This window comes from Brachionichthys hirsutus, chromosome 2 (assembly GCF_040956055.1).
Source record: "Brachionichthys hirsutus isolate HB-005 chromosome 2, CSIRO-AGI_Bhir_v1, whole genome shotgun sequence".
Taxonomy (NCBI): domain Eukaryota; kingdom Metazoa; phylum Chordata; class Actinopteri; order Lophiiformes; family Brachionichthyidae; genus Brachionichthys; species Brachionichthys hirsutus.
In genome coordinates this window covers 3,490,151-3,505,474 of record NC_090898.1, presented here as the reverse complement: position 1 = coordinate 3,505,474, position 15,324 = coordinate 3,490,151, and the positions used below count along the sequence as shown (strand labels likewise).

The 15,324-nt window shown below is 45.1% G+C and overlaps 1 protein-coding gene across 1 annotated transcript in view; it reads right to left on the bottom strand.

The window, feature by feature from the left end:
* agrn (agrin) overlaps positions 1-15,324 on the bottom strand; it is a 188,326-nt gene that overhangs the window by 59,519 nt on the left and 113,483 nt on the right. Inside the window, exon 4 of the mRNA XM_068750622.1 lies at positions 13,695-13,910. Coding sequence (XP_068606723.1) covers positions 13,695-13,910 — 216 coding nt within the window. The remainder of the gene's footprint in view (positions 1-13,694; positions 13,911-15,324) is intronic.

Sequence of the window (15,324 nt, the reverse complement as noted above, 5' to 3'; positions counted from 1 at the left end):
CAATAAAGCATCAACGGGCTTTAAGTTCGAAAGCACAGACGGGAGAAGTGTGTATGTGTGAGATAAGGGAGGAGGTCAGTGAGGGAGCAGGAAGACAGGCAGAACTGAGCAGGGAGGAAACATAAACAAGATTTACCGACAAGATCAACGCAGATCTGAGAAATAAATACGGGCGAGAATGTGCCGCGGCACATCCGGCATGAGTGACTGGGAGCGGGAGGAAGGACTGAGGGAGCGCCAGCGGATTAACAGTCCTACACACCTCTCCAACACGCAGTCTGCAGACACACACACGCACACACACACACACACGCACACGCACACGCACACGCACACCGCTTCCTCTGCTGCCAGGCCAAGAGCTGGAAGATGACTCTGTGTCTGATGTGCGTCTTCAGAGGTCTCCATTGAACCACAGCTGCTGCTCTCTTCTACAAGCTTAGCTGTTTTACCCTTGAGAGTGGAAAACTAAGCACAAAAAGCCCTCATCGCGTTCCAGTTCGCAGAGCTGAGGTGTGTGAGTGAAAATACAACAGTGTGTGTGTGTGTGGACAGGTATGAGGCTGAAGCAGGGGACAAAGGACGGGAAACCAAATGTGTTGCATTTGCAGCTGACTATAAGCCGCAGGCTGAGATATTTACACAGAAAGGTTTTTTTATATTTTTAATTAAATAAATGCTTTTGTCCGAGCAGCGCCTGTAACACGGAATATACAGTCGCCTACCAGAAAAGTCATTGACCGCCATCTTCCTCTTGTGCACTAAACCAATAAAGCCGTCTTCTTCAGTGTCGGAATTGAGCAGCCTCAAAATGAGATGAGTCTCTCTTTCGCTTGTCGCTCTTAATGCCACTTTCAGTTCTTCAGCTCTGCTTCCTTCTTCGGTAGCCAGATGGATCGCCTTTAACCTGAACGCTGCTTCATGTGCGTGTCTTCGTGTGTTTCCCGAGATGAGGCTGGGGGCAGACCCGTTTCCCACTAATCAAGGAAAAGTGGATTATTTTAGCCGCTTAGCGTATTTTTAGATAGAAAAGTGTCTTCCATATTATCGCCGCTTCACAGTGATGGAATAAATGAAGATGAATATATTGGAACCAATATTATTGATAATGAAGTGACTTTGTTTGAGGTGTGTCGCTCTGACCCGGTGCTCGTCTACCGACCCCTTAAACACAAAATGGACTTTATAAGAGACGTTTCTGATTTCCTGGCTGGAATCATGTCCTCTTATGATCGTGCTCTCATTATTGTGGATCTTAACATTCATGTTTGCTGTCCTGAGAAGCTGCTGGTGTCTTAAGTCTTATTAACAGTGTGTCTCTGCTGTCACACATGAACACGGACAAACTTTAGACCTTGTTCTACATCATGGTTTATCTGTGTCTAATTTAAAGAGCTGTGACAATGTTTTTCTTCCCATTATAAACCCTTATAATTTAATGTTGGCTTCTCCTATCCAGCAGTTAAATCTTAAATCAGTTCACTTTCCTGTTTTGTTTGTTTTTAATCATTTTTATATTGTCTGTTCAACAGCTTTAGTTATTATTTTATTGTTTCTCTTATGTTTTTTAGATTTATTGTTTACATTTTTATGCTTATTTATTTACAGTACTTTGGTTCAGCTTTATGTTGGTTAAAGTGCTTTATAAATAAAGCTGAGCTGAGCTGAGATGTATTTTTTATTCTGTTTTTATTGAAGACATAAACTACTCCTTTAACAATAAGACAAACATATTATCACCGATTATCCAGCAAACCAGTGACGACAGGCTCATGCAAGCTGGCGCAGAGCATTGGAGTCACATTTCTGACCACCTGGCCTCAGGGAAATCCTGCCACCTGATTGGCCTTTGAGCAAACATCAGAATTACCTTTTGGAAACATGTCTGTGCTTGTACCAAGAGAGGCGTCTCTCAGATCAGGACGGAAGACCTTCAAAAGCATCAATAAATATGTTAGACTATGAGCTCGGCTATGCAGTCAGAGATCATGTGCTCGTTTGTTTGCCTCTATATTGGACCGGGATCAATAATCAATAATGTGTACATGCCATGTTAAATTTCAGAGCTCTACAATTAGCAGCAAGCTGCAATGGTAGATTAACCATTATGGCAAACGTACACTATAGTTATTAATCAGTCAGAGCAACAGGGGAGAGGATGTTGTTTTTGGAGTCACAATAAAATATATATTCTGTGAGAAAGGCGTCGACAAGCTCCCACACACAGCAAGGAGAAAATGAAAACCAGAAGAGGCTGAAATTGATTTGCTCGCATCAGAGAGAGAAGCGTTCAGAATGTCATCCCAGTCCTGGAAGGAGGGCAGAACATCCGAGTGGAAAGGTTTCCTTTCCTTAGCTCCCAACTAACACGACGGCGAGCCAAAAATCAGGACTAATGTGCAGGGAAGCATCGGCTAATCACACTTAGCCTTTGCCATCATCGAGCGCCGATGAATGACGGCCGCTGGGCGCTGTGTGCCGTTCTAAAAAGCCCCTTATCGTTTCATTCCTCAGCCCAAAACACAGGCAAGAGCTACAATATGTGAAAGCATGATGACCTTAAGAATGAGCTCATGATGATGCTGATGAGGCATGATTTCACTTTAATGTCACTTTAACTCTTTGAGTGCCATTCAGGTCTCAAGGCGTTTTTTTGAAACCCAAACATCCACCGCCGACCCTGAGATTGAAATCTGCCTCTCTGCAAAGGCTAATAACGCCAGAACAAAAAATGGTAGGAGGAGACTTTAATCTTTCATTCGGTAGGTTCGGCGTTTGCGTAGTCATAGTGGCTGGCACTGAATGAGTTAACCTCAACAGACTTCTAAAAACCTGAGTCGTGAGGACAAGAAGGAGATTTAGCGATTTGTCCATGGATGTTTATGAACAGACCTTCACATCCACAGACTTTTGTAATGAACCGATACATCATCAATAGCCATGGCAACATTGTCAACACAACTCCCCCCCCCCCCCCCCCCCCCCAAAAAAAAAGAAAATGTCACAGTGAGTCTCTCCCACCAAATATTGCAGCTTAATTTGTAAATAAGAAAGATCTCAGGAGGACTCACGGAAAAACGGTGTAAAAAAAAAGAACAACGTGCCGTTTATCAACTTATAATACTCTCTCTCTCTCACACACACACACCTACACACACACACACACACACACACACAAGATCAGCTTTGCAATATGGGACCCTGTTTAACACGACAACAATTTAATTCATTTTGATAAGCCTCTCAGCTTGAAGCTGCAGAAGGAGCAGAGAGTGCTGACATTTATTCAGAGCAAATAGCAGATGAAAATAACTGGGAGTGATTCCCTTCCATTTCTGGTGAGCATTCTTAATCCAGGCAAGCGTTGCAAGTGTGGCGTGAGCGTGTGCGTGCCTGTGTGTGTGTGTGTGTGTACAATATAGTAACTGCAAAGAAAACAGATCAAAAGTGTGTGTCGACACATTTTAGAGTGAGATTATCATTATATCGGTCTGTTCCGCGCAGTCAGAGGGACGTGAATATGATCAGTGCAACGTCACAAACACGCCGTTGTCCACGACAACATTAAACCTGCAGATGTGACGGAGCCAGAAAGCCGGAAAGTCCTCGCTCGGTTTTACACAGGAAAATATCTTGCTTTTTGGAGATACCCGACTACGTGAGTACATGGCCTGAAATACTCCGATAAAACGTGGGTAAAGTAAATATTGTTGATTACAGCATCTTTTTTTTTAGACCTTTTGTCTTTAGCATTTGTCAGTATAGACTTTGAGACAAGCCGCACCTTGATGTCTCCCCTACCCCTCGCTGAGGAGCGTTCACTTCCACCCCTGGGTGGGGTAGGAAAGCCTTTCAGCTCGTTTTAGAGCATTGACAAACAAACCAACAAACCAACAAACAAACGAAAGCTCAATTTTTTTCTTTTTCTTTGAGGGAGGTTATGAATTATTGCAAACGACCTTGGGATGTTGTGCTGTTTACTATTCAAACTTGCTGTCAGCAAGAATAGGAGAAGAAACGATCCCCCCCCCCCCCCCGCCTCAGGTAGCCTCCGACTGCTTCACTTTCACCTCACATTTCCAAAAGCTCCCCTGCGATGCCGCCTGGTCTACGGGGCTGCTGGTGTTCATGCCGCACTTCCTCGCTCTCCTCGGGAGGCAGCGTCGCCGGGGAGCTTCCCTGACTGTGATGTCTGTGTGCAGCAGCCAGGATGAGGCGCCACCCTGAGGAGCTCCAAACTGAGCATCTCCGACACGCAGCGCTGGGATGAGGTGTGGGTGAACCCGTAAACCAGTAGCCGTTTCAAGTCTCTCTACAGGAGGACGTCGCCATTGAACACACACTCATACAAAGTCAAAAAAATATATATATACACAAATGATTGTTCCACACAAATGAACTAAAACCCACTTTTGTCTTTCATATTTTCAGGTTATCTTTACTTTACTATTTTCCATCTCTCTCAAAGTAAACGCAGCGAAAATAAAAGAATGATGACGTATTATTCAGGTGCAGCCGGATGCATTTATATATTGAGAAGCCTGAAAATAAAGTGTCTGCTGGAGAACTGGGACCAGATGAAGTACCAGCGGCCACAGCCCAATAGAACCAGTAACACCTCTCTATGTCTATGAGGATGTGACGGGTGAGAAAAATAATGTACATTTTTTTAATCTATTAAATGCCTACAGTGTACTAAGTTCTAAGTCCGGCTGTGTGTGCACGAGGGTACATGCATACGGGTATGAAGGCAATATCAACGCAGACACACTTTGCCTGTTACGTTCTGCATGTTAAGGTTATGAATACCAAGTGAGAGTCGATGCTCCCGGGAAATAAAAGCACAAAATGCAAGATATTTAAAATGACCTCTCGCTCTGTGTGTGTGTGTGTGTTAGTGTGTGTGTGGATGTAAATATGCTCATCAATCCCAAATTTGATTATTCTATGTGTTTGTGCACATTTAAGGTGCTACTGATGAGGATATAGCCCTAGATATACGAGGGGGGGGCTGAGAGAAAAACAGAGAAAGGGGAAGAGAGAAATGGAAGAAATAAGAAACACTGAGGGCATGAAAAGATTATTTATGGATGTTCCAAGGAAGAGAAGAAGAAGAAAACGTGTAAAAAAAAAAGATGAGAAGAGGAAATAATCGAGAAAGTGGGAGGCAGAGAATAGGGAGGGGGGGATGAGTGAAAGCAGAAAAAAAATGAAAATAGAAACTGGATGGATAAATCCAGTAAGGCAAAATTGGGTGAAGACTGCAGACAGAAGGGGAGGAAGGAAAGGAGGAAGAGGAAACACAGCAAAAGAAGAGAAGGCTGTGGCAAGGCAGAGATGAATAATTGTCAGCTACCCCGTGCAGAACATTGTTATCTGCTCTGACAAAGCCAAACGTCATCTCCCCCCATCTACAGCTCCAACCACCGGCCCGGTGTCAGCAGAGGCAGCCGGGCGTGTAGCCGGGTTAGAAGGAGAGACCCTCAGAGCATGAGCAAAGAGAGAACCGGGAGGAGGAAGAGGACGGATGTATGCAAAGGAGAAATAAAGGAGGCTGGCCTTCATCCACTTGGTCTGCAGCTCTGCCCCAGAATGAGGCGTTTGCATGCAGGAGATTTCCTGAAACCGTCCCCCCGAGCCAGCTCTGGGTCTTACGAGGGGATAAATCAGGGCTTTAAACCCAGCCCAGCCCAGACACCTTAACAATCAGCCGGACCAGCACCAGACCAGAAAACAGAAGGAAACAGTCTCCGGTCAGAGGCATTTGTTTCTGAGGAAAAGACTTTTAGCAGTCAAAAGAAGGAAAGGACCACCGAAAGACAGGGTGAGCTGTTAATGCTCCACCGGGCTGCAAGGCTCTTCTTCAAGAGACTTCACTGCTGGAAAACCCAAAAACTGTCATCATTCATCATCATCATTATTATTACCAGACCGTTTGCTGAGCCCTTGTGTTTTATATGAACATCTAAAGTTCACATGTCAATGCCAGCCTCTGAGAAACAATATGGAGTACTAAATGAAAAACAGGCCCTGAAACAGCAGTGCATTCCGTATATCTGCGAAATAAGAACCAATTTGGGTCAGTAAATGCATGAGAGAACTAGAAAGGCACTCAGAGAGCGCAGACCTCTGCCGAGCAGCTCATTCCCCTCATAATTAGATTTAAATGGTGATCTGGATCAGCACCAAAAGGTTTTAATCTAAATTGTTCACCAACCATGAAAAGTAAAAGTGAATCCTAGTTGATGTGTATTTTATAACAGATTCTTGAATCCGTAAATGGAGTTTATTCTGGATCCGAACCGGTAGTGAGATAGACATCCCCACCCTACATGACTTTGTAAAATTCCATAAACATCGGCCAATAATCAACCGATATATTGAGGAACAGAATTTGAAGCTCCATTGACTGCAATGCTAATTAAAATTTCAAAGTGATCCAGAATCCAGGATCTGTTCTGGATCATTATCGAAGTTTAATCAACTCTTTCTGGTAACATTCCCAACATTTACTGAAAATATCATCCGTATCCATCCAGGACTTTTTGAGTTATCTTGCTAAGGGAGGGACGGACAGACGGGCGACTCCATAACCTCCGCCTCGCCTCGGCTGAGGTTAGAATCTCGTTTCCAAAAGGTTGACCTGTATTTAGCTTTTCAAACACAAATCAAGGTTAGACAAATGGCTTTCTTATCAGCAAGCCAACAACACAACCTTTTCAAACCTTAATTAAATGTTTCTACTCATTAAGGTGGTGCAAAATATAATATTTGGGGTTATTTATTGCTCGGAAAAATATTTGCATCATTTGTTAGTTATTTTCCAGCTTGATCCCTTAAACACAGGTTCTAATTGAAAACTCGAGGTTACAACAGATACTGTATGTTTAAGATGTTCTTCATATACGAGACATCAGAACACACGGGCATTTGCTGACCCTGCGCCATTTGTATTGGCATTAGCACGCTAGCTCTGGGCAGCTGTGAACCAATTTGCTTTTGAATATCTAACTTTTTTTAAATTATTCCTCTGTTTCATGGAATGTTTTCAAATCTTCAGAAATAAAAGAACACAATTGTGTAGTTGAGGCCTTAAATGATAGAATTTGGATTTTTAAAATGAATAAATTAGACTTCCGGCTACCAGTATAAACCCTGAAGAGCTAGACTCTACTAATTATGAATATGATCAGTGCAACGTCACAAACACGCCGTTGTCCACGACAACATTAAACCTGCAGATGTGACGGAGCCAGAAAGCCGGAAAGTCCTCGCTCGGTTTTACACATGAAAATACCTTGCTTTTTGGAGATACCCGACTACGTGAGTACATGGCCTGAAATACTCCAATAAAACGTGGGTAAAGTAAATATTGTTGATTACAGCATCTTTTTTTTTAGACCTTTTGTCTTTAGCATTTGTCAGTATAGACTTTGAGACAAGCCGCACCTTGATGTCTCCCCTACCCTTCGGTGAGGAACGTTCAATTATATCTAACTTTTTTTAAATTATTCCTCTGTTTCATGGAATGTTTTCAAATCTTCAGAAATAAAAGAACACAATCGTATAGTTGAGGCCTTAAATGATAGAATTTGGATTTTTAAAATGAATAAATTAGACTTCCTGCTACCAGTATAAACCCTGAAGAGCTAAACTCTACTAATTATGACATCAGTAATATGATAATATGAGGATAAAATATGCACAAGTTTGTAAATAGAGCAGCTTTCCAACAAAAATGGCATCTCTAGGTTGTCATGTGACAATAACTGGCCTGTAGGAACTATGTGTTGGTTCTGACTGCCTGCAGTGTGTTAGAGTAGCCTGAACAGTGGCTGAGGAGCAACTGATGTCTTTCTCCTTTCAAAAAGGACACAAGTGTGTTCGTGTAGGATAGATGAACGGAGAGCGAGAGAGAAAGAGAGAGAGATAGAGAGAGAGAGCAGCAGGCCAACTCACACACAAAATCAATCTGCAATCCACTCGCTCGGACGTCGGTCAACTCACACACTTTCTGCTTTTTTCTTTGCGTTACGTGTCGCAGTCGTTCAAGAAGGAAAGGGAAGTTCTCGTTCCACTCGAGCGGCCACACAAGACGAGTTGTGCAGCTCTCCTGGAAAAAGAGCGTATTTACCACTCTGCTCTGATTAGGAAAGCCAACATGGTGCAAACTCCCTTGCTGATGGTCAGCATGTGCATCACACACACGTGCACACACACACACACACACACACACACTAGAAAGTCTCTTGTCTTTCTGAGCCAGAGCAGGCTTCTTCTGCTGGCTGTTTCCCTGACTTCTTTCTTTTCTTAATTGGCTGCCCTTCCCATCTCCCCCTGCGTTTCTTATCAGGACCTCCTGCTGGCCCAATTTAAACGCAGCTTCTCCTTTTCATTCTGATCCCATCGGATGCGATTACCTGGTCGCCGCCTCGCCGGAAACGTGATTCGTCCCTCTCTCGTTCAAACAAAGGTAATGAAGCCTCTGGTGTTGAGCTGGTGTGAAACCATTAAGGGACCCGCTGTGTGAGGAACCACTTGGGTTCAACTCCATGACCCGCGGGTCATTCTCCTGACCTTAGCGTAATAGCCAGCTGAGCGCTAGGTGCTAAATGCATGTTCTGCTTTTGTGCTACACTTAGCTCAGGTGAGCTGCGCATCAACTACACTTTGGCTGTCATGCCGTGAAGGTTGTTCTTCATTTGACCACTTCGGTCGTCATAGCGACCCACGAGAGGCTACCGCGTCGTCTTCAAGGCAGCAGACACATCCTGTGACCCTCCGATGTGAGTCTGATCAGTGGCCTGCCGTGATTTCACCTCACCTTTGACCTCCCGCTCAGCGTCTTCGGACCTCCGCTGAGATATCTTTTTTTTTTACTGTTTATCTTCCTCCTCTACATAAATGAAGTGAACCAGGAATTTCTTCAAAACCTAATTAAACTTTCTTTGAGTAAACTTGACAATCCCAGATCGAAGCTAAGAAGTTTAGTGAGCACAAAGGAATTACTGCTGGGGAGAATGGCCAATTATGAAAGTATGAGACTTAAACCAACACTAACAAGCATGAAATACTCGGGGTGCGTTTAATAGAAGAAAGACTGAAGCCTATTACTGAATCACTAATGATTGAGAGACACAGTTATGGCCTCCTGTGTCTGAGGCCTCTGGCAGGAAGCACCAATCTAATACGGACTCACACTATTTGGTGGATCATGAGGATTCAGTGACGATGTTGAACGATCGGTTAGTGAAATGACAAATCCAGTCGAAGGCAATTAGTAAACGCCCCTCGATTAATGAGCCGCCTCACCTAACATCGCTCAGCGTCACATCAGACACGTCAGAGAAGCGAGAGAGCGTCAATCTGTGATGACGTCAGTCGTAGACTGTTTCATTGTGGTCTCTCAGAGGACAGACCATAATAGTCCTCAGAGAACAGTCACGCTGTTGTCTGTTTAATGGAATGAGCCCTGAATAACGAAAATAAATAAATAAACAAATCTATCTGATAAATCCCACTCGGGATGAGCCGAGTCCAAACTGTAACCACGGTAACAGAAACAACACAAAGGAACAACACTCCGGCACATTGTTTGATATGTCGAGTGCTGCGCTATTTTGCAGAAACGGCATCTGCTGGGTGAAATAAAACAAGCGCCACAATCAGCTCAAGTCCAACTTGAAAGTCTGCAAACAAAAAAAGAAATAAAGAAATAAAGAACAAACTCTTAGAAAGCAAAAAGGCACCACTTCATGTAATGAATGATGCTCAACCATAATGTGACGGGCAGGCAGGCGGGCTGGATGGATGGATGGATGGAGCCTCTCCTTTATTTCCCACCGGGGATAATGAGTCATGCATTGAGGGCTTTGTAGGTTTACTAAACCACTAAATATCACACCTCTGTGATTAAAAATGCACAAATAGAATACCTATTTAACACTTTAGAGGCCTATGAAGGGCAACTAAATCCAATTTACAGCCTATGTGGCACCAGACAATGCTTTACCCGCTGTCAGCCCCCCCCGCCCCCCCAGAGGGCTCTTCATCACGACGTCCAGTATAAAGTCCAGCGCTCTAAGACAACGCGTCACCACATTTTGCCCACTGAGGGGGGGCCACTCTCGGGCTCACGTTGGTGTGTTATGTCCAGAGGAAAAGCCCAAAAGTCATCTTTCATGTGTCTGGGCCCTGCTGACGGATGATCCGCTCGCTCAGCCAACGCTATCGACGTGTTCCGTATGACTCTGAGATCATCCGTGCAAAACATTTATAAAAAAGGACCTTATTTTGTAGCTGCGCTCCAGAGCGCCAGATAAGGCTCCCGGGTTGATCTGAATTGGACGTGACGGCTTCTCAGAATAGTAGCCGATTCATTTACCCCGATGAAAACACCACCATTCAAATGGAATGAGTCAAACACAAAAGCATCAATCCAACCGCCCACATTATCCTGAAAGTTAAAAGCTCCTCCGTTCACCCGGCTCGCTCTGCATCCCACCTTCGTCCTTCCCTTCCTTCAGCAGTGCTGACAACTCCATAATGTGAGGCGGAGAGATCTGACCCGACCGTCTGTACCAGCTGTCAGGTGGCGTCTCAGCTCCGAACACCTTTTTCCCTGCTTTGCCTCCACACATCCTGGCACATACACCTCTAAACACACACACACACAATCTGGTGCCGTACATAAATATACACACTTTTACCTGCAAAACCTGTGTGAAAGCCAGAGTACAAATGCAAATATTTGTGGGCTCGGCTGCATGCACGTGGACACGCCCCATCCGATTCATCTCAAACCAGGATTTACAACTTGGCTGAACTTTCCATCCCCTGTGAGACTTGGATTTACGGGTCTGTTGCCCCTCCCTGTCGAGGGAAGCAGTTTTTCTTTCGTGTGGAGCTTCGGCAAGACTGTTGCTATAAACGCAAAGATAAACAAACCTGCAAATCACCGGTGGGCAGACACTCGTCCATGACGGCTCGCGCTCGACACAAAGGCAAGAAATAAATAGCAGAAGTAAAGCGGGATGGCCGAATTAAAAGGAAAGAGTCAACGGCTGCTTTCTGATTGAATCCAAAATTCCCCTTTGCTAGAAGCGCTGGTGGCTGCAGGTTCGATCACCGCTGGCCGCCTGGTACTTTATTCCACATGTGCAGCCAACCCAGTCTGACCTGCTGAAACTGCAAGCTGTTTACAGTGGAATGTTTTTTTTTTTTTTCTTTTTAATTGGATTCATGGATTTAATTATAGATAAAATAATTTTTGATGCATTCATTTAATTGAGTTGACTTGTCTTTTTCAGGTGAATGTGGTCATTAATTATTTATGAATGAGTGCATTCTCCTCAAAGCAACTTTACGTCATTCAAATGAAAGTAAATCGGGAAGTTATGTTCAAAGAGGAATTTCTTCTGTCTCTGCGTCTCTAGACGTTAATGGCACTGAAAGAGTTAAAATGCTTTTTTAAACACACTCGCAGAGTTACACGCTGAAGACCTCTGTATTCTTTCAGGAGTTACATGAATGGCCTGAACATCATCATCGTCATCATCATCATCATCATCAGTTATATTGGCCTGTTAATAATGCAGGCCTTTGACTCTCCGCAGGTAAAGAGCCTGATGTAAAAGCAGAAGCCTGTGACGCTCTGCTGGAGAGCCGTAGTTATTACCATCGCTCGCCGTTGATGCCAGCAGTGATTGCGGTGCTTTTTGAGGTCTTAAGCCGCAGGTAAACAATCTGCATGCATGCTGTTCGTCCTTTCACTCACTCTCGCATCCCCTAAATGTAAATCTCATTGCTCTTTCAACACTAATTCCCTCTCTCTCGCTCTCTCTCCCTCCAGCTCCAGATGCCTCACCGCTGCACTCTACCTTCCTCCTGTCTGCTTTGTCCTTCATATAGCTCTATAGTCACCTTCCTGCCTGCACCAAACTGGGTTAGGGTTAGGGTTGGGATTAAGCAGCAGGCCGCCACCGCACTGACCGTTATTGAAGCGGCTGCAATGGTGCAGCCGTGGAATCAGCCGCTCCCCTCAGATCTTGATGGACTCTGCTAAAGAGAAGCAATGGAAGGTAGAGGAGGAGCGCAGGGCACCGACCGGGGGGGGGGCTCGGTCACCAAATATACCCTGGATGCGTACCAAAGAAAGCGGCTTTTGTTTGTCAGCATGCGGCTGGTGCTTAAGCCCCACGAAGCCGTGTCAGAGGGACAATAGGAAATAGAATTTTCTCCCATTGATCAAAACGTTTCATCGCCACACGCCATTGACGTGAAATTTAACGGTGGTGCTTTAATGAAAACTATGTTTTTCTTTCTTTCTGGCATGTATCCACATAAAAAAATAAAAACAGCCACGAGGAACATCTGTCTGGAACGTGGTCGTCTCATAACTACAGTACAGCAAAATATCGGTCGGCTCCATCTCGCTATGGACTGACTCTTTCCTCTGTTGGTGCACTTTGGTAGTTCGATGGCTGTGCAGAGCTGGGCCGCTGTGACGGATTACTTCCCCCTTAGATGTTCCCCAGCTGTGGAACTAATCCGTGTCTCTAATGGTGACGAGAGTGTTTCAGTTTGTAGCTGCTACCTGAGTTTGATAACTCTTGTTCACACTCGTCTTACACCATCAGATGTAAGCCTACTTTTATGGCTTACTGATTAGAGCTCTATAGTGTTCGATTAATGATTCAAAACAGGCCTAACTTCAGCACCTCGGAGAGCGCAGACCTCCGCCCAGCAGCTCCTTCCCCTGGTGATCGGATTCACGCCGTCCACATGGTGATCTGGATCATCCCGAAAAGGTTCTAAATTGTTCTTGACATCTTTATAAACTACCCATGTAAAGTAAAAGTGAATTGGATGTGATTTTTAACAGATTTTTGAATCCGTAAATTGAGTTTTCAATGTTAAATTGTAATATTATTTTCCTGACTTGATTCTGGATCAGATCCAGAAGACATTTTGGATAATAGTTTATATCAGACCCCTTTATGACTGTAATTTTTGGTGAGTGAATTGATTTTTTTAAAGCCTCCATTAAAAGTAAACGCAAAAATACATATTTTTTTTTCATCAAGATCCATCCAGCATTTTTTTTTTGTAATCCTGATAACAGTCAAACAAACAAACACTCAGACAGACACACTGTCAAAAACAGAACCTCTTTGGTGGAGGGAAGAAATCCGTTGACCTGCTCCGATGTGGAATCGACTTAGCTAGAAGACGATGCTAGTTAGAAATCTCTATCTCTAATATGATATGCACAGTAGACCGAAACGCAAGTGCACCCCCATATTTGGAACCATCGCATAATATCTGCAATCCAGATCCGATCGGGATGAACTCCGTGGCACGATTGAGAACCACACCCTACAGGAAGGTGTAAGATTCCATAAACATTGGTTTATTACTCCAATGTTAACGACACTTTCAAAGTGACCCAGAATCCAGGATCTCTTCTGGATCATCACCAAAATATTATCGACTGTAATCCGGTAATGTTGCCAGTATTTCCTGAAAATGTCATCAAGATCCGTCCGTAACGTTTTGAGTTATCTTGCTAACAGACAGACAGACAGACAATTACAGGTGGAGGTAATTATCTCAACGTTCCTTGTGATTAATGATAATCAGATTAGAGTTCTGCTGATCGGAACCTTTGACGGAGTGTGGTTTCTGCGACTTACAGCAGGGTCCCTTGCGCAGCACCTTGATTCGCCGCTGCGTGAAGCACTGAGCTTTCTCCAGCTCACACTCGTTGGAGTAGGTCGACGAATCCGAGCCGCAGACAGGCGCCACCAAGGAAGGGCAGTCCACTCTCTTGCAAACACACTCAGCCTTGGCCGGGTCTGTCGGGTCACGTTCGCATACAGCGCCAAAGCCACACAGCATTCCTCTGCAGCCTGCCGGGAAGGGAGAAAGAGAAACGGTTGGATAGGATACAAGCGGAATGATTTCAAACTCAGCTCTGGAAGCGTCTGTCCACAACCCTGCAGAACGCGCTGATTAAATAAACATTACTAGAGTAAAGTAATCCATGTATGCACAAACACAAACCGGCTGGTTTTCATTCCCCTGTTGTAATTAAAGAACTTTTCCACTAGTGAAATTCACCTGAACTGACTCAACAAAAGGCTCCAGGGACTGAAAATGTGACCCTGGTGCACAGCAAATGCTTTCAATTCATTCAAGGGAGCCCGTCCACCTGCTCAGAGGAGGCACAGTGCAGGTGTTCTGCAGCAGAGTCTATTGGGAATGTTCAATATTCAAACCCATCTGCAGGTGGCAGGCTGAAGTGCTTCCACCCGCTGAAGGGACGTCGGTGTCGGAAGCGGCACCATCCAAGAGTTGCAGCCACTCAATCGCAGATCTGAGTTAGCCTCACCCTCGAAGGCAACACAGAATCAACAGCAACTCTTTGACTTTGAGGCTAAACTTCCTGCTGACTCGTCGCTCGGGTGTGAAACGGCAGAGGCCGCTGAAGATGCGTAGCCGACACGGAGCGCCGCGGCCTGGTGTGTGCACGGCGTGCATCCACTGTCAGCTACGAGCGTAATTGACTTGTGCTGTGGCAGCTCCAGCTGTGCGTGGCGGCACTTCGAGAGCTGTTTGGCAGCCAGCTGCTGTGACGTCCTTGGCTCTGCAATAAGGGGGGGGGGGGGCTTAAAAAGAGCTGCTGAGCTCTGACAGGTAACCAACCTGATCGTAAATGAACAGTCGAGAGCTCATAGAAAGTTTACTTTAAAAAGTGGTCCCGGTTGGAGGCTTGAACAACCGCTGAGGAATATACATGTCACACTCTCGCAAATACGTGCACACAGTGCACATGCAGTTCTGTCTTATCGCCAGCTTCCAGGCCGCGCTGGCGCACGAGGCCCGTCCAGCCGGACTTGCTGGAGGGTGAATTTTCTGGAAATGGACACACAGACAGTCTCGTCTCGGCAACGCTCTTTGTGCGTGGTATGCTTGTCTGAATAACTGGTCCAGCATCTGCCCAAGGCATCTCCTCCTGTATCCCCCCCTCACACCAGGGAGCAGTGTGTGAATCTGTGTGCATGTGGAGTGACAGGCGGGGAGGCTGTTTTTGACTTGTCTACTGTTCCCTGTGGGAGAGCGTCTGACAGCTACCTGCGCTAACTCCCTTTTGTACCAGGGGGAAAATAAGCGCAGGTGTGTGTGTGTGTGTGTGTGTGTGAGAAAGAGAGAGAGAGAGAAGCCATGAGTGCATCTGAATTCCTGACAACCTGTATGAGTCTGAGAGGTGCAGGCAGGTGGTGTCTCCTCTCACACAGATTGACGCGCTAGCGCGGAGGCCTC